This window comes from Sceloporus undulatus, chromosome 1 (assembly GCF_019175285.1).
Source record: "Sceloporus undulatus isolate JIND9_A2432 ecotype Alabama chromosome 1, SceUnd_v1.1, whole genome shotgun sequence".
Taxonomy (NCBI): Eukaryota; Metazoa; Chordata; class Lepidosauria; order Squamata; family Phrynosomatidae; genus Sceloporus; species Sceloporus undulatus.
The window spans coordinates 203,694,360-203,721,542 of NC_056522.1; the positions used below are offsets into that span (position 1 = coordinate 203,694,360).

The 27,183-nt window shown below is 39.6% G+C and overlaps 1 protein-coding gene across 1 annotated transcript in view; it reads left to right on the forward strand.

Annotated features, from left to right (window-relative positions):
* TTN (titin) overlaps positions 1–27,183 on the forward strand; it is a 333,475-nt gene that overhangs the window by 277,833 nt on the left and 28,459 nt on the right. Inside the window, 19 exon segments of the mRNA XM_042444851.1 lie at positions 1,002–1,289; positions 1,465–1,755; positions 1,854–2,141; positions 2,329–2,919; positions 3,015–3,119; positions 3,866–4,063; positions 4,151–4,447; positions 4,539–5,126; positions 5,248–5,550; positions 5,668–12,830; positions 12,832–22,771; positions 23,535–23,831; positions 23,928–24,515; positions 24,608–24,910; positions 25,038–25,334; positions 25,611–25,898; positions 25,996–26,295; positions 26,404–26,706; positions 26,848–27,153. Of these exon segments, the coding sequence (XP_042300785.1) occupies positions 1,002–1,289; positions 1,465–1,755; positions 1,854–2,141; positions 2,329–2,919; positions 3,015–3,119; positions 3,866–4,063; positions 4,151–4,447; positions 4,539–5,126; positions 5,248–5,550; positions 5,668–12,830; positions 12,832–22,771; positions 23,535–23,831; positions 23,928–24,515; positions 24,608–24,910; positions 25,038–25,334; positions 25,611–25,898; positions 25,996–26,295; positions 26,404–26,706; positions 26,848–27,153 (22,734 nt within the window).

Genomic DNA, 27,183 nt, shown 5'->3' on the forward strand with positions numbered 1-27,183 from the left:
CTGAGAAGCAGAAAGTGTATCTTGAGTGTCAGGTCCATAAACCATTGTCTCTCAATTGTCAGCACTAGCATTGACTCACTATGTGCACATTTATCCCTTGTTTCTTCCTTCCTAAAATCTTTTTTCAGTATAGAATACTCTGTAGTATCAATATCCTAAGTATTCCTCGGGAAAACATGGTTATATCTTCTACAAAGAAAACAGCTTCTTTTTAACTATCATGTCCTGAGCGCAAGCTGAAATTCCTAGACAGTTATACCACAGCAGGGGCCCCCATTTTGGTAGGACCCTAGCTAGTATGATTAGCATTATGGTTAATTCAATTCTCAAATTAGTAGACAACGAGAGAAGAATGTGACAAGCCACTTTAATCTTTGGTTAGATGACATGAGCATTAGTGATTGGAAAGGAAGTATGAAGTAACTTTTAAAGGCAGTTCCTTTCTATTCTTTTTTCCTTTTAAAAATATTGAATCTGAATGTTATTTCCATAGTTTTATGTCTTTACAGTTTTCTCTGATTCGTTTCTATTCAACTCCATCCTGCCTAAGCCATTGAGAAAGGCATTTTTCTTTATACACTTGTCCCTCCATATTCGTTAGGGTTAGGGGCACAAGACACCCGTGAATATGGAAAAACTGTAAATAATAAAACACCATGTTTTCATCTAAGAGGAGACTTCTCTAGGAATCTCTAAGTCCTCCATTGCAACTCTGAGGTCAACGTCTGACAGGCACTGACCATAGAACTGTGCTGAAGGAACTACAAAGGCTAGTAGAATATTCTCTCTAGGAATCTCTAGGTCCTCCAGTGCAACTTTTAGTTAAAGTTGACCACAGAGTTGCACTGGAGGACCTAGATATTCCTAGAGAGAACATATTAATCAAATATATGAATAATCAAATCCTCAAATATCAAAGCCACAAATATGAAGGGATGAGTGTATTTTCTCTGGTTCCATTAATCTCTTTATTTTACACATATCTGTTCTTTAAAATGCAGTTCCACCTGAAGGGGAGCTTGATGCTGAACTGAGGAAAGTTCTAATATTACGTGCCGGAGTCACAATGAGAATTTATGTGCCAGTAAGAGGCCGTCCACCTCCAAAGATTTCTTGGTCTAAAGTGGACGCTAACATAAGAGACAGGCAAGGATTAGACATCAAATCAACTGATTTTGATACCTTCTTGCGCTGTGAAAATGTAAATAAATATGATGCTGGAAAATATGTCCTGAATCTTGAGAACAGCTGTGGCAAAAAGTCATACACCATTGTGGTCAAAGTACTTGGTAAGCACTACATTTTCTGCAACTTTATTGTATACACTCACAAACGTAATTATATGTATAATTCTCAAAAGATGATACCAGCTCAAAAATTACTAATGACATCCTGTATGAATGAATGGAATTTATTTTCTGCATTTTGGTAAATAACTGAAATTGTTACTTCATTTCAACATAGACACTCCTGGGCCACCTATTAATTTGGTTGTAAAAGAAGCATCTAAAGATTCAGCCTTCATTTCATGGGAACCTCCTATAATTGATGGTGGGAGTCCAGTGAAGAACTATGTGGTTGAAAAACGGGATGCAGAAAGAAAATCGTGGTCCACGGTAGCCACAGAATGTCCAAAAACCAGTTTTAGGATTTCTAATTTAGAAGAAGGAAAATCTTACTTCTTCAGAGTTTTTGCTGAAAATGAATATGGCATTGGTGACCCCTGTGAAACTCATGATGCTGTTAAAGCTTCTGGTGAGAAAATTCACATTTTTATCCTATTGAACCATTTAAAAAGCTCTTATGTTTATGCTCTTGCACCATACTAATATCTTTCCTACTCTTTAAACTAGAAACACCTGGACCTGTTGTTGACCTAAAAGCTCCAGTTATTACAAAGTCATATTGCAATTTATCATGGAAAAAGCCTATTAGTGATGGTGGAAGCCGTATTAATGCATACATTGTTGAGCTTATGGTTGGTGAAAATCAATGGCAAGAAGTTATGAGGTCGAAGAATCTCCAGTACACATCAAGAGACCTGAAAGAAGGAAAAGAATACCTTTTCAGAGTAAGAGCACAAAATGAAGCTGGATATGGAACACCAAGTGAAATTACAGTGCTTGCAAGGGATGATATTGGTGAGTAGATGTCTTTCATTTATTCATCTTGCTTCTTCTGAGTCAGTTGGTATCCATGTTAATCTGTTGCAGTGAACAGAGCAAGGATTCCAGAAGACAGGCTCCCGAAACTTTCTTTAAAATAGACATTACTGTATTTTATTTTGTTGGCTGAGTACATGACTATTCAATATATTTTGATTTACAGTGGCACCTGATCTTGATCTAAGGGACCTGCCAGGCCTGACGTATTTAGCTAGAGAAGGAAGTTGTTTCCGTTTGAAGATCCCAATTAAAGGTAAACCAGCACCAACCGTGACATGGAAAAAAGGAGAAGATCTGGTCCTTACTGAGACAGGAAGAGTGGCATTTGAAGCTACAGCAGTTAACACTACACTTCTTGTACGTGACTGCCATAAAGATGATGCTGGAAAATACACAATCACACTGAAGAACATAGCTGGCAGTAAAGAAGGCACTATCACTGTCAAAGTTGTTGGCAAACCTGGAATCCCAACAGGACCTGTGAAATTTGATGAAGTTACAGCTGATGCTATGACATTAAAATGGGGTCCTCCAAAAGACGATGGTGGTTCAGAAATCACTAACTACATCCTTGAGAAGAGGGACAATGTGAATAATAAATGGGTGACATGTGCTTCTGCTGTCCAGAAAACTACCTTTAGAGTTACAAGACTTCATGAAGGCTCTGAATATACTTTCAGAATCAGTGCTGAAAATAAATACGGAGTAGGTGAAGGACTTAAATCTGACCCTATAATTGCAAGGCATCCATTTGGTAAGTTGAAAATACGTTATGCTTGTTGTAAGACTGTTGTCATAAAAATAATGTTATGAGTTACTCCATCTAATCTTTTCCCTTATATTTTCTAGATGTTCCTGATGCTCCACCACCACCCAAAATTGTTGAGGTCAGGCATGATTCTGCTTCTTTAGTATGGACAGATCCTAAGAAAACAGGTGGATCTCCAATCACAGGTATTCCTTTTGAAGTTTCATTTTATTTAAAGTTCCCCACTTCATAATATAATACAATTTAGCGTAGCCCTGTTTGGCTTCCTCACTGTTCAGCATCTCCCTTTAAAGTACAGTAACTAAGGCCTGAAACAGACAGGCAGATGGGAGTGGCATACAGTAGCTCCAGGGACATGATGCACACTCCTGGGGCACCCAGAAGCTGCCCCGGGTTGCGTTGAGAACGCCTAAGGTGACCGAAAACTGGCCCAAAAGGAGCTGACATTTTCTGCTCCTTTCCATGGTCCATTTGGGATCACAGCAGGAAGTGCCCTCAAGACTGCAGCGTGTGGTTGCCATGGTCCCAGGGAAATCAGGCCTAAAGTTTCTTTTTTAAAACTGTAATGCATAGCATACTTGCCTGTTTAACTTATACCATAACTGAATTGGAAATCTATTGTTTGAAACTTTTTAAAGACTGTAGAGCTCATAAACAATCACCTGCCTGGTATTCTATAGTCGTGATACACATAGTTACCCTGGCAATTAGGCAAAGAAACTTTGGTATACTGGAACATTTAAGTTTTCTTATTTGTTCAGTTTACTGGCATGGCTAATATAGTTACACAAAGAGACAGCCCAGAAACCATGTTTGGATTGGAACTTCAAGATTACTCCAAGGAAAATATTGGCTTTTATTAGATCAGTTGCATTTTTGCATTTGCATTTTTAAATTACAATAAATGTGTTTGGGTTTGTTTGCTTCTTAGGTTATCACATTGAATATAAAGAAAGAAACAGTATTTTGTGGAAGCGAGCGAACAAGACTCCACTAAAAATGAAGGATTTCAGGGTAGCAGGGTTAACTGAAGGTTTGGAATATGAATTCAGAGTTATGGCAATCAATCTAGCTGGAGTTGGTAAACCAAGTCTTCCATCTGAACCCATCGTGGCTCTAGATCCAATTGGTAAGTTACTCAAAAGAGAAAAGTTTGCATGAGTTAAAAAACACTGTTATCAGTTTTGTTACTTAAGTATTATCTTGTTGTTTTCAGATCCTCCTGGGAAGCCTGAAGTCATCAGTGTAACCAGAAACTCTGTGACACTGATCTGGACAGAACCAAAGTATGATGGTGGACACAAATTAATTGGTTACATAGTAGAGAAACGTGATCTACCTGGAAAAACTTGGATGAAAGCAAATCATGTAAACGTTCAGGAATGTGCATATACAGTGACTGACCTATTTGAAGGTTCAAAATATGAATTCAGAATCAGAGCTAAGAATACTGCTGGAGCTATCAGCCCTCCATCAGAAACTACTGGAGCCATTATATGCAAGGATGAGTATGGTGTGTACTCCCTGTAAAAAAATATGTTCAATTAATGCTTAAGTGTTTTATTTGCTACTTTATTTTCTAACTATTTTATTTTATTTTACAGAGGCACCCACCATTGTAATTGATCCTACCATCAAAGAAGGCTTGACTGTTAAAGCAGGGGAAACCATTGCAATGTCTGCTATTAGCATCCATGGTAAACCACTTCCAACTGCAGTGTGGTCCAAAGCAGGAAAAGATTTTAAACTTTCAGAGACTGTTCATATTGAATCAACTCCAACCTCTTCTACACTAACTGTCAAATATGCAGCTAGAAAAGATTCTGGTGAATATACAATCACTGCTACCAATCCTTTTGGTACTAAAGAAGAGCATGTGCATGTAAAAGTTTTAGATGTACCAGGTCCCCCAGGACCAGTTGAAATCAACAATGTCTCAGCTGAAAAAGCTACTCTCACATGGACCCCTCCTGCTGAAGATGGTGGATCACCAATCAAGTCTTATGTACTTGAAAAGAGAGAAACTAGCCGACTGCTATGGACTCAGGTTGCTGAAGACATTCAATCTTGTAGGCATGTTGTTACTAAGCTTATTCAAGGAAATGAGTATATCTTCCGTGTCTCAGCTGTGAACCAGTATGGCAAGGGAGAGCCATCTCATTCAGAACCAGTTAAAATGGTGGATAGATTTGGTAAGCAAAATCACTGAACATGGTTTCATATACATTTACTGTTTATATATATATATATATATATATATATATATATATATAAATCAATGTTTTTCAAAAACTTTTTTTTCTTCCCATTCAGGCCCCCCTGGTCCTCCTGGTAAACCAGAAGTGTCAAATATTACAAAAAACACTGTTACAGTGAACTGGAAGAGGCCAGCTGATGATGGTGGCAGTGAAATCACAGGCTACCATGTAGAAAGAAGAGAAAAGAAAGGCGTGAGATGGGTCAGAGTTTCAAAGAAACCAGTGTCGGACCTTAGGTGCAAAGTGACTGGACTCCTAGAAGGAAATGAATATGAATTCCGTGTTAGTGCTGAAAATAGAGCAGGAATTGGTCCACCAAGTGATATTTCTCAACCAGTGTTGACCAAGGATGCTACATGTTAGTAGGATTTCTGTACTTTGACAAATACCTTCATATTCCATTAATAGCATAACTGTCTATAAAATTACTCTGACCAAATGTCTTCTTTTCTTTTCTTTGTTTTCCTTACTGTAGATCCACCAGGACCTCCTTCAAATCCACGAGTAACTGATACAACAAAGACTACTGCTAGCCTATCGTGGGGAAAACCTCATTATGATGGTGGACTTGATATTATTGGTTACATTGTGGAGCACCAAAAGGAAGGAGAGGAAACATGGGTGAAAGATACCACAGGAACTGCTCTAAGAATTACAGAATTTGTTGTTGCTAACCTCCAACCAGGAGCCAAATACAATTTTAGAATTATCGCCATTAATGCTGCTGGTGCTGGTGAACCAGCAAAAATTCCAAACGTTGAAATCAAGGAACGTGAAATGGCTCCTGATTTTGAATTAGATGCTGAACTGAGGAAAACTCTTGTTGTTAGAGCTGGACTGAGCATTCGGATATTTGTTCCAATTAGAGGGCGTCCAGCTCCTGAAGTTACATGGACCAAGGATGATATCCCACTCAAAATACGTGCCAATATTGAAAATACAGATTCATTCTCTCTTCTCATTATCACAGAATGTAATCGATATGATGCAGGAAAGTACGTAATGACTCTTGAAAATGCTGCTGGCAAGAAGACTGGCTTTGTCAATGTAAAAGTCCTGGATACCCCAGGGCCACCAATAAATCTTAAACCCAGAGACATATGTAAAGACAGCATCACTCTCCAGTGGGATATGCCTCTAATTGATGGTGGTTCACGCATAACAAATTATATAGTTGAAAAACGTGAGTCTACAAGAAAGGCATATTCTACCATCACAACCAAATGCTCAAAATGTTCCCTTAGGATTCCTAATTTGGCTGAAGGATGTGAATATTACTTCAGAGTACTGGCTGAAAATGAATTTGGAATTGGTGAACCTGCTGAAACTGCTGAACCTATAAGAGCATCTGAAGCACCATCTCCTCCAGAAAGCCTTAATATTATGGATATCACAAGGAACTCAGTCAGCCTTGCTTGGCCAAAGCCAGAACATGATGGTGGTAGCAAGATTACTGGATATGTAATTGAAGCACAGAAAAGGGGTTCAACTCAGTGGACACATATCACTACTGTGAAAACATTAGAATGTCTGGTGAAAAATCTAACTGAAAATGAAGAATATACTTTCCAGGTTATGGCAGTTAATAGTGCTGGCAGAAGTGATCCAAGAGAAAGTAGACCAGTTGTTGTGAAAGAACAAATGATGCTTCCAGAATTTGATTTACGTGGTGTTTATCAGAAAACAGTAATTGCTAGAGCTGGTGACAATATCAAAGTTGAGATTCCTGTGCTTGGTCGTCCAAGGCCAACTATTACTTGGAAAAAAGAAGACCAGTTGCTTAAACAAACCCAAAGAATAAATGTTGAAAATACTGCTACTGCAACAATCTTAACTATTAATGAATGCACAAGAAGTGACAGTGGCAGATATCCACTCTCAGCTAAAAACATTGTTGGTGAAGTGAGTGATGTTATAACTGTACAGGTGCATGATGTTCCTGGACCTCCCATAGGACCAATCAAATTTGATGAAATTTCATCTGACTTTGTCACCTTTTCATGGCAGCCTCCACTGAATGATGGAGGGGTTCCAATAAGTAACTATGTTGTAGAAATGCGTAAAACTGACAGCACCACATGGGCTGAGTTAGCAACTACTGTCATACGTACCACATTCAAAGCTGCTCGTCTCACTACTGGAACTGAGTATCAATTCCGTGTTAAAGCTCAGAACAGATATGGCTCAGGTCCAGCTATCAGTTCAGAGAATGTAATTGCTACCTACCCTTTTAAAGTCCCTGGGCCTCCAGGCACTCCTCAAGTGATTGCAGTCACAAAGGATTCAATTAGTATTAGCTGGCATGAACCTCTTACAGATGGAGGAAGTCCAATTTTGGGATATCATGTTGAAAGAAAAGAACGAAATAGCATTCTTTGGCAGACTGTAAGTAAAGCCTTGATATCAGCCAACATCTTCAAGTCAAGTGGTCTTACAGATGGCATTGCATACGAATTCCGAGTCATAGCAGAAAATATGGCAGGCAAAAGTAAACCAAGCAAGCCATCTGAGCCAACGCTTGCTCTAGATCCTATTGATCCTCCTGGTAAGCCAGTTCCTCTCAACATCACAAGGCATGCAGTAGCACTCAGGTGGACCAAGCCTGAATATAATGGTGGTTTTAAGATAATTGGTTACACTGTTGAAAAGAGAGATCTTCCCAATGGCCGATGGCTTAAGGCTAACTTCAGCAATATACTAGAAACTGAGTTCACTGTTAGTGGTCTCACAGAAGATGCAGCTTATGAATTCCGTATAATTGCAAGAAATGCTGCTGGTGCTGTTAGCCATCCGTCTGAACCATCAGATGCAATAACATGCAGAGATGAGATTGAGGCACCAAGGATAATGGTTGATGCTAAATATAAAGACATTTTAGTATTAAAAGCAGGCGAAGTTTTCAAACTCGAAGCTGATGTCTCAGGTCGGCCTCCACCTACTCTTACATGGACAAAAGAAGGAAAGGAGCTTGAAGATACAGCAAAATTAGAAATGAAAATAGCAGATTTCTCAACAGTCCTTACTAATAAGGATTCTACACGAAGGGATGGAGGTGCATATACACTTACAGCTTCAAATCCAGGTGGCTTTGCCAAACATATTTTCAATGTCAAAGTTCTAGACAGGCCTGGTCCTCCAGAAGGTCCTCTGGCTGTGTCTGATGTTACCACAGAGAAATGTGTCCTATCATGGTTGCCCCCTCTGGATGATGGAGGTGCAAGTATTGATCATTATGTTGTTGAAAAACGTGAAACTAGTAGGTTGGCATGGACATCTGTAGCCACAGAAGTTCCTGTAACAAAATTAAAGGTCACAAAGCTATTGAAAGGCAATGAATATGTGTTCCGTGTTATGGCTGTTAACAAATATGGAGTTGGTGAATCTCTAGAGTCAGAACCTGTTCTTGCAGTAAATCCTTATGTAGTACCCGATCCACCCAAGACACCAGAAGTTACAGCTGCAAACAAAGATTCTATGGTTGTATGCTGGGGACATCCTGATTCTGATGGTGGAAGTCCTATAACCAATTACATTGTAGAACGTCGTGACAGAGCTGGATTACACTGGGTGAAATGTAACAAGCGGATTGTCACTGATTTACGTTATAAAGTATCTGGACTCACAGAAGGTCATGAATATGAATATCGAGTAAAGGCTGAAAATGCTGCTGGCATAAGTGAACCAAGTCCCAACAGCCAGTTCTACAAAGCTGCTGATACTGTGTTTAAGCCTGGTCCACCTGGCAACCCTCGGGTCTTAGATACAAGCAAATCTTCCATTACAATTGCTTGGAATAAGCCAATATATGATGGTGGCTCAGAAATCACAGGCTACATGGTAGAAATAGCATTACCTGATGAAGATGAATGGAAAATTGTAACTCCACCAGCAGGACTGAAAGCTACTTCCTTTACCATCACTGGCCTAAAAGAAAACCAGGAATACAAAATCAGAATATATGCCATGAACTCTGAAGGCATTGGAGAACCTGCTCTTGTTCCTGGAACACCAAAGGCTGAAGAAAGGATGCTGCCTCCAGAGATTGAACTGGATGCAGAACTACGTAAAGTTGTGACTATTAGAGCTTGCTGTACTTTAAGACTTTTTGTTCCAATCAAAGGAAGACCAGCACCTGAAGTAAAATGGACACGAGAACATGGAGAGTCTTTAGACAAAGCCACTATTGAATCTACAAGCTCTTATACACTGCTTACTGTAGGAAATGTGAACAGATTTGACAGCGGCAAGTATATCTTGACTATAGAAAACAGTTCAGGGAGCAAATCAGCATTTGTAATTGTAAGGGTTCTTGATACACCTGGAGCCCCACAGAATCTAAAAATAAAAGAGGTCAGCAAGTCATCTGTCACTCTTACATGGGACCCACCTCTCATAGATGGTGGTTCTAAAATAAAGAACTATATAGTTGAAAAGCGTGAAGCAACAAGAAAAGCATACTCAACTGTTATGGCCAATTGCCACAAGACCAGCTGGAAAGTTGAACCATTACAGGAAGGTTGTAACTATTATTTCAGAGTCCTTGCAGAAAATGAATATGGAATCGGTCTTCCTGTTGAAACATCAGAATCTGTTAAGGTATCAGAAAGACCTCTTCCTCCTGGAAAAATAACTTTATTGGATGTAACAAGGAAAAGCGTATCCTTGACCTGGGAAAAACCTGAACATGATGGAGGAAGCAGGATTTTGGGCTACATTGTTGAAATGCAAAGCAAGGGCAGTGACAAATGGGCCACATGTGCCACTGTAAAAGTGACTGAAGCTACTGTAACTGGACTAATCCAAGGTGAAGAATATTCCTTCCGAGTTTCTGCTCAGAATGAAAAAGGAATCAGTGATCCTCGACAACTGAGTGTTCCAGTTATTGCAAAAGATCTTGTGATACCACCAGCCTTCAAACTGTTGTTCACCACTTTCAGTGTACTAGCAGGTGAAGATTTAAAGGTTGATGTTCCATTTATCGGTCGACCCAAGCCATCTGTAGTATGGCTTAAAGATAATGTGCCGCTGAGACAAACTACTAGAGTAAATGAAGAAAATACAGACAACAACACTTTACTAACAATAAAAGAAGCATGTAAAGAAGATGTTGGACAATATTTAGTCAAACTTTCTAATTCTGCGGGTGAAGCTACTGAAATTCTTAGCATTGTTGTCCTTGATAAACCTGGACCTCCAACTGGACCAGTAAAGATTGATGAAGTCACTGCAGACAGTGTTATCATTTCTTGGGAACCACCCAAATATGATGGTGGCAGTTCTATCAACAATTATATTGTAGAAAAACGGGACACTTCTACTACTGCTTGGCAGATAGTTTCAGCTACTGTTGCCCGAACAACTCTGAAAGCATCTAGGCTGAAAACTGGAAGTGAATATCAGTTCAGAATTGCTGCTGAAAATAGATATGGGAAGAGTACATATCTCACATCAGAATCTGTGGTTGCCCAGTATCCATACAAACTACCAGGCCCACCTGGAACTCCATATGTACCAGAGGTCTCCAGGGATAGCATGGTTGTGTATTGGAATGAACCTGTCAATGATGGTGGCAGTAAGATCATTGGCTATCATTTGGAGCGTAAGGAAAGAAATAGCATCCTCTGGGTTAAATTAAACAAAACACCAATTCCTGACACTAAGTTTAAAACAACTGGACTCGAGGAAGGACTTGAATATGAATTCAGAGTTTATGCAGAAAATATTGTTGGTATTGGAAAGGCAAGTAAAGGTTCAGAATGCTATACAGCTCATGATCCTTGTGACCCTCCAGGTCGTCCAGAACCTATCATTGTCACACGAAACTCTGTTACTCTTCAGTGGAAGAAACCAGAGTATGATGGTGGAAGCAAGATCACAGGCTATATTGTTGAAAAGAAGGAGTTACCAGATGGTCGCTGGATGAAAGCAAGCTTTACAAATGTAATTGAGACTGAATTTGCAGTAACTGGCCTAATTGAAAATCAAAGGTACGAGTTCCGTGTCATTGCACGAAATGCTGCAGGTGTCTTCAGTGAGCCATCTGAAAGTTCAGGAGCAGTCACAGCAAGAGATGAAGTTGATCCACCTCGTATAAGTATGGATCCCAAATTTAAAGAAACACTTGTACTACATGCTGGTGAATCATTCAAGATTGATGCTGATGTTTATGGCAAGCCACTACCTTCTATTCAGTGGCTGAAAGGTGATAAGGAACTGGCAAACACAGCACGCTTGGATATAAAAAGTACTGACTTTGCCACAAGCCTAAGTGTTAAAGAAGCCATTCGTGTTGACAGTGGGCATTATGTACTGCTAGTGAAGAATGTTGCAGGTGAAAAAACAGCTTCTATTAATGTCAAAGTTCTCGACAGGCCTGGCCCACCCGAAGGGCCTGTTGTCATAACAGGAGTTACAGCTGAAAAATGCATGTTGTCATGGAAGCCCCCACTACAGGATGGTGGCAGTGACATTTCACACTACATTGTTGAAAGAAGAGAAACAAGTCGCTTAGTTTGGACTTTAGTTGATGCCAATGTACAAACCCTTAACTGCAAAGTTACTAAACTTTTGGAAGGCAATGAATATATCTTCCGTATTATGGCTGTAAACAAATACGGTGTCGGCGAGCCTCTTGAATCTGAGCCTGTTCTTGCAAAAAATCCTTTTGTGGTGCCACTTCCACCAAAGGCCCCAGAAGTCTCAGCAGTTACCAAAGATTCGATGATTGTTGTATGGGACAGACCAGCCTCTGATGGTGGCAGTGAAATTTTGGGTTATGTGCTAGAAAAACGTGACAAAGAAGGCATTCGATGGACAAGATGTAACAAGCGTTTGATAAGTGAACTCCGATACCGAGTCACTGGACTTATAGAAAATCATGATTATGAATACAGAGTTTCAGCTGAAAATGCAGCTGGCCTCAGTGAACCCAGTCCACCTTCTATTTATTATAAAGCCTGTGATCCTATATACAAACCAGGTCCTCCTAATAATCCCAAGGCAACAGATGTTACAAGATCTTCAGTTTTCCTTTCTTGGAGTAAACCAATCTATGATGGTGGCTCTGAAATTCAAGGATACATTGTTGAAAAGTGTGATGTAAGTGTGGGAGACTGGGAGATTTGTACACCACCAACTGGAATTAAGAAAACAAACATGGAAGTGGAAAAACTGTTGGAGAAGCATGAATACAAATTTCGTATTTGTGCTGTTAATAAAGCAGGAGTGGGAGAGCATGCTGATGTTCCTGGAACAATTATTGTTGAAGAAAAACTTGAAGCTCCAGACCTAGATCTTGATATGGAACTGAGGAAAGTTATAAATGTAAGAGCTGGTGGTTCATTGAGATTATTTGTTCCTATCAGAGGGCGCCCAACTCCTGAAGTAAAATGGAGTAAAGTGGATGGTGACATCAGAGAAGCAGCTATGATTGACATCACTAGCAGCTTTACCTCACTGGTTCTTGACAACGTTAACAGATTTGACTCTGGAAAGTACACTCTCACTTTAGAAAACAGCAGTGGGACGAAATCTGCCTTTGTCATTGTAAGAGTCCTAGATACTCCAGGTCCTCCAATTAACCTGAAAATTAAGGATATCACCAAAGATTCTGTTTCCCTTGCATGGGAGCCCCCCTTCGATAGATGGTGGAGCTAAAATTAAAAATTACATTATTGAAAAGCGTGAAGCCACAAGAAAAGCCTATGCAGCTGTTGTAACAAACTGCCATAAAACATCATGGAAAATAGATCAGCTTCAAGAGGGCTGCTATTATTACTTCAGAGTTTGTGCAGAAAATGAATTTGGAATTGGCCTGCCTGAAGAAACAAGTGATCCTGTTAAAGTTGCTGAAGTTCCTCAGCCTCCAGGAAAGATAACTGTGGATGATGTTACAAGAAACAGTGTTTCATTGAGCTGGGCAAAGCCTGAACATGATGGTGGAAGTAAAATCTTACAGTACATTGTGGAAATGCAAGTTAAAGGCAGTGACAAATGGTCAGAGTGTACACGTGTCAAGGTTCTTGAGGCACTTGTTACTAATCTAACCCAAGGAGGAGAGTATCTCTTTAGAGTAATAGCTGTAAATGAAAAGGGTAAGAGTGATCCACGGTCCCTTGCAGTTCCAATAACGGCCAAGGATCTAGTTATTGAGCCAGATGTAAGACCGACCTTCCACAGTTATAGTATACAAGTGGGACAAGATTTAAAGATTGAAGTACCAATAGCAGGTCGACCAAAGCCTACAATTACTTGGACTAAAGATGGCATGCCATTAAAACAAACTACTAGAGTTAATGTCATTGATTCACATAACCTTACCATCCTAAATATTAAAGAGACCACTAAAGAGGACAGTGGGATGTATGAGATTGCAGTTGCTAACGTTGTTGGACAGAAATCTGCATCTATTGAAATTATAACACTAGACAAACCCGATCCTCCTAAAGGCCCTGTTAAATTTGATGATATTAGTGCTGAAAGCATTACATTATCATGGAATCCTCCAGCATATACTGGTGGCTGCCAAATTACTAATTACATTGTTCATAAGCGAGATACAACCACCACAGTGTGGGAGACAGTTTCAGCTACTGTTGCAAGAACTACCCTCAAAGTGAGCAAACTGAAAACTGGTTCAGAATATCAGTTTAGAATATTTGCTGAAAATAGGTATGGACAGAGCTTTGCCCTGGAGTCTGAAGCAGTTGTTGCTCAGTATCCCTATAAAGAGCCAGGACCTCCTGGTACACCATTTGTGACGACAGTTACAAAGGACTCTATGGTTGTACAGTGGCACGAACCAATCATTGATGGTGGAAGTAAAATTTTAGGTTATCATCTGGAGAGAAAGGAAAAAAATAGTATTCTGTGGACTAAAGTAAACAAGACAATTATTCAAGACACTCACTATAAGACAACCAACCTTGAAGAAGGAATTGAATATGAATTTAGAGTTTCTGCAGAAAATATTGTTGGTGTTGGTAAAACAAGCAAAGTTTCAGAGTGCTATGTAGCACGTGATCCATGTGATCCCCCAGGATGCCCTGAAGCTATTGTTGTAAAAAGAAGTTCAATTACACTTCAGTGGACTAAACCAGAATATGATGGTGGCAGCAAAATTACAGGCTATGTAGTAGAGAAACGTGATTTGCCTGAGGGCCGCTGGATGAAAGCAAGCTTTACCAATATAACTGAAACTCAGTTTACTGTAACTGGCCTTACTGAAGACCAAAGATATGAATTTAGAGTAATTGCAAGGAATGCTGCTGGAGCAGTAAGTAAACCTTCTGATAGCACAGGACCAATAACAGCCAAAGATGAAGTTGAACTTCCAAGAATTTCCATGGATCCCAAATACAAAGATGTGATTGTTGTAAATGCAGGAGATACATTCAGACTTGAGGCAGATGTCCATGGCAAGCCAATTCCTACTATTATGTGGTTGAAAGGTGATAAAGTTCTTGAAGATACTGCCCGATATGAAATAAGGAATACTGACTTCAAGGCCTTGATTACTGTAAAAGATGCAATACGTATTGATGGTGGGCAATATATTTTACAGGCCTCCAATGTTGCAGGAACAAAATCAGTACCGATAACAGTAAAAGTACTTGATAGACCAGGGCCACCAGAGAGTATTCAAGTTTCAGGAGTAACTTGTGAAAAGTGTTCCTTAGCATGGGTTCCACCAATCCACGATGGTGGCAGTGACATTTCTCACTACATCATTGAGAAGAGAGAAACAAGTCGCCTTGCTTGGACAGTTGTTGCTTCAGAGGCAGTAGCTACAATGCTGAAGGTAACAAAACTCCTGGAAGGAAATGAGTATATCTTCCGCATAATGGCAGTTAATAAATATGGAGTTGGTGAACCACTCGAGTCTGCACCAGTCTTAATGAAAAACCCATTTGTTGTTCCTGGTCCACCAAAGTCCCTTGAAGTCACCAATATTACAAGGGATTCTATGACTGTCTGCTGGAATCGTCCAGATAGTGATGGTGGCAGTGAAATTATTGGCTACATTGTAGAAAAACGAGACAGAGCTGGTATCAGATGGGTGAAATGTAATAAACGCCGAATTACAGATTTACGATTAAGAGTCACAGGACTGACAGAAGACCATGAATATGAATTTAGAGTGTCTGCTGAAAATGCAGCTGGAGTGGGTGAACCAAGTCAAGTTACTCCCTACTGGAAAGCATGCGATCCTATGTTCAAGCCTGGCCCACCTACAAATGCCCATGCTGTAGATACTACCAAGAATTCAATTACGGTTGCATGGGGCAAACCTATTTATGATGGTGGTAGTGAAATCCTGGGGTATATTGTAGAAATTTGTAAAGGTGATGAAGAAGAATGGACAGTAGCTACTCCACAGACAGGTTTAAGAGTCAATCGTTTTGAGATCAAAAAGCTAATTGAACATCAAGAGTATAAACTAAGAGTGTGTGCCCTCAACAAAATTGGAGTTGGTGAAGCTGCAGCAATTCCTGGTACAGTTAAACCAGAAGATAAACTTGAGGCTCCAGAACTTGATATTGACTCAGAGCTAAGGAAAGGAATTGTGGTTAGAGCAGGTAGCTCTGTCAGGATAAATATACCATTTAAAGGACGCCCTACTCCTGAAATTACATGGTCTCGAGAAGAAGGAGAATTTACAGATAAAGTTCAAATTGAAAGAGGCCTGAATTACACACAACTATCAATTGATTACTGTGACAGAAATGATGCTGGAAAGTATACGCTTAAGCTGGAGAACAGCAGTGGATCAAAGTCTGCATTTGTCACAGTTAAAGTACTTGACACACCAGGACCACCACAAAATCTAGTAGTCAAAGAAATAAGGAAAGATTATGCTGTACTGACATGGGAACCTCCAGCTAACGATGGAGGTGCAAAGATAAAGAACTATGTGATTGACAAACGTGAGTCAACCAGAAAAGCATATGCCAATGTAAGTGCAAAGTGCAGCAAAACAAACTTTAAAGTTGAAAACCTTGCAGAAGGGTCAATTTATTACTTCAGAGTTATGGCTGAAAATGAATTTGGAATCGGTGCTCCAGCAGAAACTGCAGATGCCTCCAAAGCTTCAGAACCACCATTGCCTCCTGGGAAAGTAACACTCACTGATGTGACTCAGAGAAGTGCATCATTTATGTGGGAGAAGCCTGAACATGATGGAGGCAGCAGAATTATGGGATACATTGTTGAAATGCAGCCAAAGGGGTCTGATAAATGGAGTGTGGTAACTGAAAGCAAAGTATGCAGTGCTGTTGTATCTGGTTTAAGTTCTGGACATGAATATCAATTCCGTGTCATAGCATATAATGAAAAAGGCAAAAGTGATCCTAGGCCACTGGCAGTTCCAGTCATTGCTAGTGACCTGACAATTCAGCCAAATTTCAAACTCATGTTCAATACATATACTGTACAAGCTGGAGAAGACCTTAAAGTAGAAGTACCCTTTATAGCTCGGCCAAAGCCTACTATCACTTGGGAAAAAGATGGTCAGCCTCTAAAACAAACAACCAGAATGCACGTTGAAGATACACCAACAACTACCACTTTGTTCATTAAAGAAAGTAACAAAGATGACTTTGGGAAATATTCTGTAACAGCAACCAACACTGCAGGCACAGCAACAGAGCATCTTAATATAATTGTGCTTGAGAAGCCTGGTCCACCACAAGGACCTGTCCGCTTTGATGAGGTTAGCTCAAATTATGTTGTCTTATCATGGGAACCACCAGCATACACAGGTGGCTGCCAAATATCCAATTACATTGTAGAGAAACGTGACACCACTACCACTGCCTGGCAGATGGTATCTGCCACTGTTGCAAGAACAACTATTAAAGTAACAAAACTTAAAACAGGTGCTGAATACCAGTTTAGAATCAGTGCTGAAAACCGTTATGGAAAGAGCACTGCATTAGATTCTAAACCAGTTCTTGTGCAATATCCATACAAGGAACCAGGACCACCAGGAACACCATTTGTTACCATAGCTACCAAAGATTACATGATAGTACAGTGGAATGAACCAGTTAATGATGGAGGAAGCAAAGTTCTTGGATATCACCTAGAACGCAAAGATAAAAACAGCATTCTTTGGACAAAATTGAATAAGACCCTCATCCAGGATACAAGATATAAAACAGAAGGCCTTGAAGAAGGTCTTGAATATGAATTCAGAGTTTCTGCAGAAAATATTGTTGGCATTGGCAAGGTTAGCAAGACATCTGAACTGTATGTTGCCCGAGATGCTTGTGACCCACCAGGCCGCCCTGATGCCATTGTTATCACAAGAAACTATATAACACTAAAATGGAAAAAACCTGAATATGATGGTGGCAGCAAAATAATCGGATATATTGTGGAAAAGAGAGAATTGCCTGAAGGCCGTTGGATGAAAGCCAGTTTTACCAATGTAATAGAAACTGAGTTTACAGTAACTGGTCTTGTGGAAGAACAAAGATATGAATTCAGAGTAATTGCAAGAAATGCAGCTGGTAGTCTAAGTGAACCATCTGAAAGTACTGGACCAATTATTGCTAGAGATGAAGTTGAAGCACCCAAAGCTTCACTGGATCCAAAATACAAAGATGTCATTGTTGTTCATGCTGGGGAAACATTTGTTCTTGAGGCTGACATTCATGGCAAACCTATTCCTGAAATCACATGGGCAAAAGATGGAAAAGAATTTGAAGGTGCAACTGCAAGGATGGAAATAAAGTCTACCATTCAAAGAACAACTCTCACGGTCAAAGATTGCATCAGAATAGATGGAGGCCTTTACACACTTAAACTGAGCAATGTTGGTGGCACCAAGTCTATACCAATCACTGTAAAAGTGCTTGACAGACCTGGACCTCCAGAAGGTCCTTTGAAAGTTACAGGTGTGATGGCAGAGAAATGTTACCTGGCATGGGGACCACCATCACATGATGGCGGTGCTAGCATTTCCCATTACGTCATAGAAAAGAGAGAGACAAGTCGGCTTTCATGGACGCAGGTGGCCTCTGAGGTGCAAGCTCTGAACCACAAAGTAACCAGGCTTCTCCCAGGCAATGAGTACATTTTCCGTGTAATGGCTGTTAACAAATATGGAATTGGTGAGCCACTGGAATCTGAGCCTGTCCTGGCACGCAATCCATACAAACCTCCAGGTCCTCCTTCAACACCTGAAGTTTCCGCTATCACAAAAGATTCTATGATTGTAACCTGGGGCCGTCCCTCAGACAATGGTGGAGCTGAAATTGAAGGTTATATATTAGAAAAGCGAGACAAAGATGGCATCCGATGGACCAAGTGCAATAAAAAGAGACTGACAGACTTACGGCTCAGAGTAACTGGACTTACAGATGGCCATTTCTATGAATTTAGGGTTTCTGCTGAAAATGCTGCTGGTGTTGGAGAACCCAGTGAACCATCAGTTTTCTATCGTGCCTGTGATGCAGTGTATCCCCCAGGCCCTCCCAGCAATCCAAAGGTGACAGATACCTCCAGATCATCTGTGTCACTTGCATGGAACAAGCCTATTTATGATGGAGGTGCTCCTGTTAAAGGATACATTGTGGAATTTAAAGAAGCTGGTGCTGATGAATGGACAACCTGCACACCACCATCTGGATTGCAAGGAAAGCAATTCACAGTAACAAAACTTAAAGAGAATAGTGAATATAACTTCCGCATCTGTGCCATGAACTCAGAAGGAGTGGGAGAACCAGCAACTATACCTGGCAGTGTTGTTGCTGCTGAAAAAATTGAACCACCTGAAATTGAACTTGATGCAGATCTCAGAAAAGTAGTCACAGTACGTGCCAGTGGTACCTTGCGTTTGTTTGTCACCATCAAAGGCAGACCAGAGCCAGAAGTAAAATGGGAAAAAGCAGAAGGCACTTTAAGTGACAGAGCTCAGATTGAGGTTACTAGTTCTTATACAATGCTGGTAATTGATAATGTCAACAGATTTGACAGTGGTAAATATAACTTGACTCTAGAAAACAATAGCGGCAAGAAATCTGCTTTTGTTAATGTGAGAGTGCTTGACACACCAAGTGCACCTATAAACCTGACTATCAGAGAAGTGAAGAAAGATTCAGTGACATTAGCTTGGGAGCCTCCAGTTATTGATGGTGGAGCTAAAATTACAAACTATATAATTGAAAAACGAGAAACTACAAGAAAAGCCTATGCCACTATTACAAATAACTGTTCCAAGAATGTCTTCAAAATTGAACAGCTACAAGAGGGATGCAGTTACTACTTCCGTGTCTTGGCTGCAAATGAATATGGAGTTGGTTTGCCAGCAGAAACATCTGAACCAGTTAAGGTTTCTGAGCCACCATATCCACCTGGAAAAATAACTCTTGTTGATGTTACACGCCATACTGCTACTATTAAATGGGAGAAGCCTGAGAGTGATGGTGGCAGTAAAATAACTGGCTATGTAGTTGAAATGCAAACTAAAGGAAGTGAAAAATGGAGCACGTGTACACAGGTTAAGACATTAGAAGCAACAATATCAGGATTATCTATGGGAGAAGAATATACTTTCCGAGTCTGTGCTGTCAATGAAAAAGGAAAGAGTGATCCAAAGCAGCTTGGAGTCCCAGTAGTTGCCAAGGATATTGAAATCCAGCCTTCTGTTGAACTACTTTTCAATACTTTTAGTGTTAAAGCTGGTGAGGATCTTAAGATTGATGTGCCCATCAGAGGAAGGCCAATTCCAACAGTTAGCTGGAAGAAGGATGGAATACTTTTAAGAGAGACAACTAGAGTAAATGTCCAGACATCAAAAACATCAACATCGCTAACAATCAAGGAAGCGTCAAGAGAAGATGTAGGAAGTTATGAATTACACGTTTCAAATAGTGCTGGCTCTACAATAGTTTCCATCACTGTAATTGTACTTGACAAGCCAGGACCTCCAACTGCATTACATATTGATAATGTCAGTAATGACAACATAACCATATCCTGGAAACCCCCTGAGTATGATGGTGGCTGTCAGATTAGTAATTATATTGTGGAGAAGAGAGAAACATCTACAACAGTGTGGAGCATAGTGTCAGCAGCAGTTGCACGAACTTCAATTAAAATATCCCGCTTAACCACAGGATCAGAGTATCAATTCCGTGTTCGTGCAGAAAATCGCTATGGCAAGAGCACCCATGTTGAAACAACCCCTGTTGTTGCAGAATATCCATTTCATCCTCCTGGGCCACCTGGTACTCCCAAGGTTGTACATGCAACTAAAATCTTCATGCTTGTCAGCTGGCAGGAGCCAGTTAATGATGGAGGAAGCAAAATACTTGGTTATCACCTTGAGCGTAAAGAAAGAAGTAGCATCCTTTGGACTAAAATAAATAAAACTCTTATAACTGACACACAGATGAAGGTCACAGGCCTTGATGAAGGACTGCTGTATGAATATCGTGTGTATGCTGAAAATATTGTAGGAATAGGTAAATGTAGCAAATCATGTGAGCCTGTTGCTGCAAGGGACCCATGTGATCCTCCTGGCCAGCCAGAAGTGACTAATATTACAAGAACATGTGTCTCACTGTCATGGACCAAACCAGAATATGATGGTGGTGCTAAGATCACAGGATATCTTATTGAACGGAAAGAGCTACCAGATGGTCGTTGGTTGAAGTGCAACTTCACCAATGTACAAGAAACCTTCTTTGATGTCACAGGCCTTACTGAAGATCAGCGTTATGAATTCCGTGTCATAGCAAGAAATGCTGCTGGATTATTCAGTGGACCATCCGAAACAACAGGGCCAATAACCGTAAAAGATGATGTTGATGCTCCAAGAATTATGATGGATGTCAAATTCAGAGATGTTGTTGTTGTTAAAGCGGGAGAGATTTTGAAAATTAATGCTGACATTGCAGGACGACCCTTGCCAGTAGTTTTATGGTCAAAGGACGGCAAAGAGATTGAGGAACAAGCAAGAGTTGAAATTATCTCGACAGATCACACTACTGCAATAACTGTTAAAGACTGCATTCGACGTGATTCAGGACAATATGTGCTTACACTGCAAAATGTTGCTGGAACAAGATCATTAGCTGTCAATTGCAAAGTACTTGATAGACCAGGTCCCCCAGCAGCCCCACTAGAAATCAAAGGACTTACTGCTGAGAAGTGTCACCTTTCATGGGGTCCACCTCAAGAAAATGGAGGTGCAGAAATTGATTATTATATTGTGGAAAAACGTGAGACCAGTAGAATTGCATGGACTCTTTGTGAAACAGAGATCCCAACAACATCCTGCAAAGTGACAAAACTACTTCGAGGAAATGAGTATATCTTCAGAGTGATGGCTGTAAACAAATACGGTGTTGGTGAACCACTGGAAAGTGATGCCGTCAAGGCTCTAGATCCTTTTACTGTCCCAACTCCACCTAAATCTTTAGAGATTACTAGTGTGACTAAGGAATCCATGACCATCTGCTGGGCAAGACCTGACAGTGATGGAGGTAATGAAATTTCTGGATATGTGATTGAAAGGCGTGAGAAAAATAGTCTGCGGTGGATACGTGTAAACAAAAAGCCCGTTTATGATCTAAGAGTAAAATCATCAGGCCTTCGTGAAGGATGTGAATATGAATATCGAGTATATGCAGAAAATGCAGCAGGGCTCAGTCTTCCTAGTGATCCTTCACCTCTAATTAAAGCTGAAGATCCTATTTTCCTGCCATCACCTCCAAATAGGCCCAAGATTATGGACTCTACAAGGTCACACATAACAATTGGTTGGACAAAGCCATTATTTGATGGAGGTTCTCCTGTTACTGGATATACAGTTGAATACAAGCTGACTAGTGAAACCAATTGGTCAACTGCTATTCAAAACTTAAGAGGCACAGAATATACTGTAATTGGCCTTACACCAGGAGCTGAATATGTTTTCAGAGTAAGATCTCTCAACAAAGTTGGTGCTAGTGACCCAAGTGAGATCTCAGAACCTCAAATAGCAAAAGAAAGGGAAGAAGAACCTGCTTTTGATATTGACAATGAAATGAGAAAGACTTTAATTGTGAAAGCTGGCGGATCATTTACAATGAATGTGCCTTTCAGAGGAAAGCCTGTCCCAAATGTACTGTGGAGTAAGCCAGATACTGATCTCCGTACACGAGCAAATATTGATTCTTCAGATAATCGTACCTCACTTACCATTGAAAAAGCAACCAGGAATGATTCTGGAAAGTACACATTGACATTACAAAATATTGTAAATACAGCTACTTTGACATTAGTTGTGAAAGTTCTTGACACACCAGGACCTCCATCTAATATTGTTGTTAAAGATGTAACAAAAGAATCAGCTGTCTTATCTTGGGAAGCTCCTGAGAATGATGGAGGTGCTCCAGTAAAGAACTATTACATTGAAAAGCGAGAAGCCAGCAAGAAAGCCTGGGTCACTGTTACCAACAACTGTCATCGTCTTTCCTATAAAGTCACCAATCTACAAGAAGGTGGAATTTATTACTTCAGAGTCTCTGGAGAAAATGAGTTTGGTGTTGGAGTTCCTGTTGAAACCAAAGATGGAACTAAAATAACAGGTTGGTTTCTTAAAATATGTTTATTCAAATGTTTTATCTATTATTTATTTATAGTAATTTATAAGCCAAAGTCATAGCATAAATCAATAAATATATTTATCAATAAAAGAACAACATAAAGTACCTTGGTTCCATATTAAAAATCCCCATGTTAAAACTGGGGATGCCAACTATAATCTGGCCAAAGATATAGCAGTGCACCTCTCTAATTTTAACCGATTAAAAAGTGAAGATAATCACTTGATAAGTAACATACAGGATCATATCTGCCAATAAGTAACTGGACACTGAGAAATTTTACAGTAATCTGGTTCAGGACTGTTTCTGTAAAAATGATGGTTTAAAACATAAAGATTACTATTTACCCCTTGAAATTACCCACAAAGACAAATATGTGGTTCATTGAATGTGAGAGTTGCAACATCTGTCACCACATTGCTTGCCAGAGTTGATTCAGTTGATTATTTATTTGAAGTAAATCCCATTTAGTTAATTGAATCTTATTCCTAAGTAATTGTTTATAGAATTCTAGTCTTTATTTATTATTTGTGCTCATACTGTAATTGACTGCTATTTATTGTACATTTGTAGTCATGGGTGCTTTTTCTGAAAGCACTTAGAAACAAATATTATTCATATGTACATGGAAGATAAAATGTACTGCTTTCCCATGTAAAATATACACTTGCTAATATGTATATTGAAAGCATGCAGAATGCATATTTTCTTCTCAATTCATCTTCTTATGCTTCTTATTCTTCAGAAAAACCAAGTCCACCAGAAAAACTGGGAGTATCAAGTGTTACTAAAGGCAGTGTCTCTCTTGTGTGGCTAAAGCCAGAACACGATGGTGGAAGCAGAATTGTAGGTTATCTTGTTGAAGCCCTGGAAAAAGGGCAGCAAAAATGGGTCAAATGTGCTGAGGTCAAGACAACTCATCATGTTGTTCAAGGTCTCAAGGAAAATACAGAGTACTTCTTCAGAGTATTTGCTGAAAACCAAGCTGGTCTAAGTGATCCCAGAGAGCTTCCTATTGCTGTTACAGTTAAAGAGCAACTGGGTATGTCTTCCACTATTAATGAAAAAGCTCATATCAATTTAACTAAAATATCCTCCCGAAGCTTTATTTTTAATATACTGTAAATGTATTTTTCAGAATCTCCTGAGGTTGACATGAAAGGTTTCCCGAACCACACAGTTTACGTAAGAGCAGGTTCAAACCTAAAGGCTGAGATTCCAATTTCTGGAAAGCCACTGCCAAAGGTGACTTTATCCAAAGATGGCATCCCTCTCAAACCAACCATGAGGTTCAACACAGAAACCACAGCAGAAAGTGTTATAATCAACCTTAAAGAAAGTGTTGCTACTGATGCTGGTAAATATGACATCACAGCTGCCAACTCCAGTGGAACTACTAAATCGTTCATTAAGATTGTTGTCCTCGATAGACCTGGTCCTCCTGTTGGCCCTGTTGTTATCAGTGATATCACTGAAGAAAGTGTTATCCTTAAGTGGGAGCCACCACGTTACGATGGCGGAAGTCAAGTTACCAACTACATTGTGCTGAAAAGAGAAACAAGCACTGCTGTGTGGTCTGAAGTGTCTGCAACTGTTGCCAGAAATATGATTAAAATTATGAAGCTAGTGACAGGAGAAGAATATCAATTCCGTATCAAAGCAGAAAATCGCTTTGGCATAAGTGACCATATCGATTCAGCATGTGTAACTATTAAATTACCTTACAGTAAGTGGCTTCATGTTTGTTTTTGTTTTCTGAATTTGTGGATATACACTTTAAGATTTATTAATGTTTATATTGTATTAATATTTATTTAGCAACCCCTGGACCACCTTCCACACCATGGATCACCAATGTAACGCGAGAAAGCATTACGGTTGGATGGCATGAGCCTGTTTCCAATGGAGGCAGTGCAGTCACTGGCTATCATCTGGAGATGAAAGACAGAAACAGTATTTTATGGAAGAAAGCAAATAAAATGGTTATACGCACAACTCATTTCAAGGTCTCCAATATTACAGCTGGACTTATTTATGAATTCAGGGTATATGCAGAAAATGCAGCTGGGATTGGAAAACCAAGTCATCCATCTGATGCCGTTCTTGCTATTGATGCATGTGGTATGTATGCAGCTGGAAAACATCTTGTATGAAATAATGAATTTAGTGGAAAATATGTCATTGATGAGCTGGTGCTGAATAGTTGTGCAGTTCCTAATTACAAATGTAATTATTTTTCATGTTGCAGAGCCTCCAAGAAATCTTCGTGTCACAGATATTTCCAAGACGTTTGTTAGTCTTTCTTGGATACAGCCGGCTTTTGATGGTGGTAGCAAAATTACTGGCTACATTGTTGAGAAACGTGATCTTCCGAATGGAAGATGGACAAAAGCAAGCTTCACCAATGTCATTGAGACTCAGTTTACCGTATCAGGATTAACTCAGAGCTCCCAATATGAATTCCGTGTTTTTGCTAAGAATGCTGCAGGCTCAATCAGTAACCCATCAGATGTTTTAGGTCCTATCACCTGTGTGGATACATACGGTAAGAATTTTATAAGTGCACAACAACTGATATCCAGTTTTATTTCTGTTTACAGAAATCTTTCTTAAATTCAAGATTCTGATTTGACAGTACTGTGTTGATACAAATTTACCTTTTCCTGCCAGAGGTTATAAAAATATATTAATTTGTACTGAATTTAATTCATTACTGCATTAGTATTCTTAACCAAAAGTTGTTTAAAGTCTTTTTGAGGAGAGCATTTGAAAAAGTCTTTTTAATTACACTTTTATTTTTACTTCTCTTTATTTTATTAAGGTGCACCTGAAATAGATATACCGCCAGAATATACAGAAGTTGTCAAATACAAAGCTGGCACTTTAGTTAAGCTGAAACTTGGAATTTCCGGAAAGCCCATACCTACAATTGAATGGTTCAGAAATGGTAAAGAAGTGCAAACCAGTGCCCAAGTATCCTTTGAAAACACTACTGAATTTTCATCCATACTGATCAAAGATGCAACTCGTCTTAATAGTGGAAACTATGAACTGAAACTAAAAAATGCCATGGGTTCTGCTTCTGCCACTGTTAGAGTACAGATACTTGGTATGTTTTTGGGGAAACTTGTGTGTCCATTTGTAAAACTCCCTTGGCTGTATCCATTGTACATTTTAAAATATTTAACTTTCTCTCATATCAACAGATAAGCCAGGACCTCCAGGTGGACCTGTACAGTTCAGAACAGTCACTGCTGAAAAGATTACCCTTATGTGGGAACCACCAGCAGATGATGGAGGCGCTAATGTGACACATTATATTGTTGAAAAACGTGAGACAAGCCGTGTGGTATGGTCTGTAGTTTCGGAAAAACAAGAAGAATGCATTGTTACTACCACAAAAATCATAAAAGGAAATGAATACATATTCCGTATACGAGCTGTAAACAAATTTGGTGTTGGTGATCCACTGGAATCTGATGCTGTTGTAGCGAAGAATGCTTTTGGTAAGTGAAACACTGTTAATTCATACATTATTAAAGATTTCTATAAAACAGCATTCCCATTTGATTGCACTGACCTGATGTGATTTTTATTTTAATTAAAAAATACAGTTACACCTGGACAACCTGGTATGCCAGAAGTTACTATGATAACTAAGCAATCAATGACAGTAGTCTGGAGCAGGCCTACTGTGGATGGTGGGAGCGAAATAAGTGGATATTACCTTGAAAAACGTGATAAGAAAAGTCTGAGCTGGTTCAAGGTCACTAAAGAAACCATTCGTGATACCAGACAGAAAGTGACGGGATTAACAGAAAACAGTGAATACCAGTTCAGGGTTTCTGCTGTGAACGCAGCTGGACAAGGTCCCTTCTCTGATGCATCTGATTTCTTCAAAGCAGCAGATCCTATTGGTAAGAAACTATGCACGTGGATGTTTACAAATTTAACCAACAAATTATAGACATACTTTAAATCTAATGAAGGTATGTTCTACTGATTGCTATTAGCCATCATTGTTTTGAAATCTTATTTTTGTTATTTGAATTTTACAGATAAACCTGGACCACCTGTTAAGCTAAAGGTTGTGGATACTACAAAGACCTCTATCACACTTAGCTGGGCTAAACCAGCCTATGATGGAGGAAGTGCAATTACCAGCTATGCTATAGAAAAGAGAGAGGGGGAGGAAGAAGAATGGGCTGTGGTCAGTGCAAGAGGAGAAGTGAGAACCACAGAATATGTTGTTTCTCATCTTCAACCAGGGATCAATTACTACTTCCGTGTAGCCGCTATAAATTATGCTGGACAAGGTGAACCTATTGAAATGACAGAACCTGTACAAGCTAAAGACATACTTGGTATGTAAATTTTTTTCTCTATTATTTTCA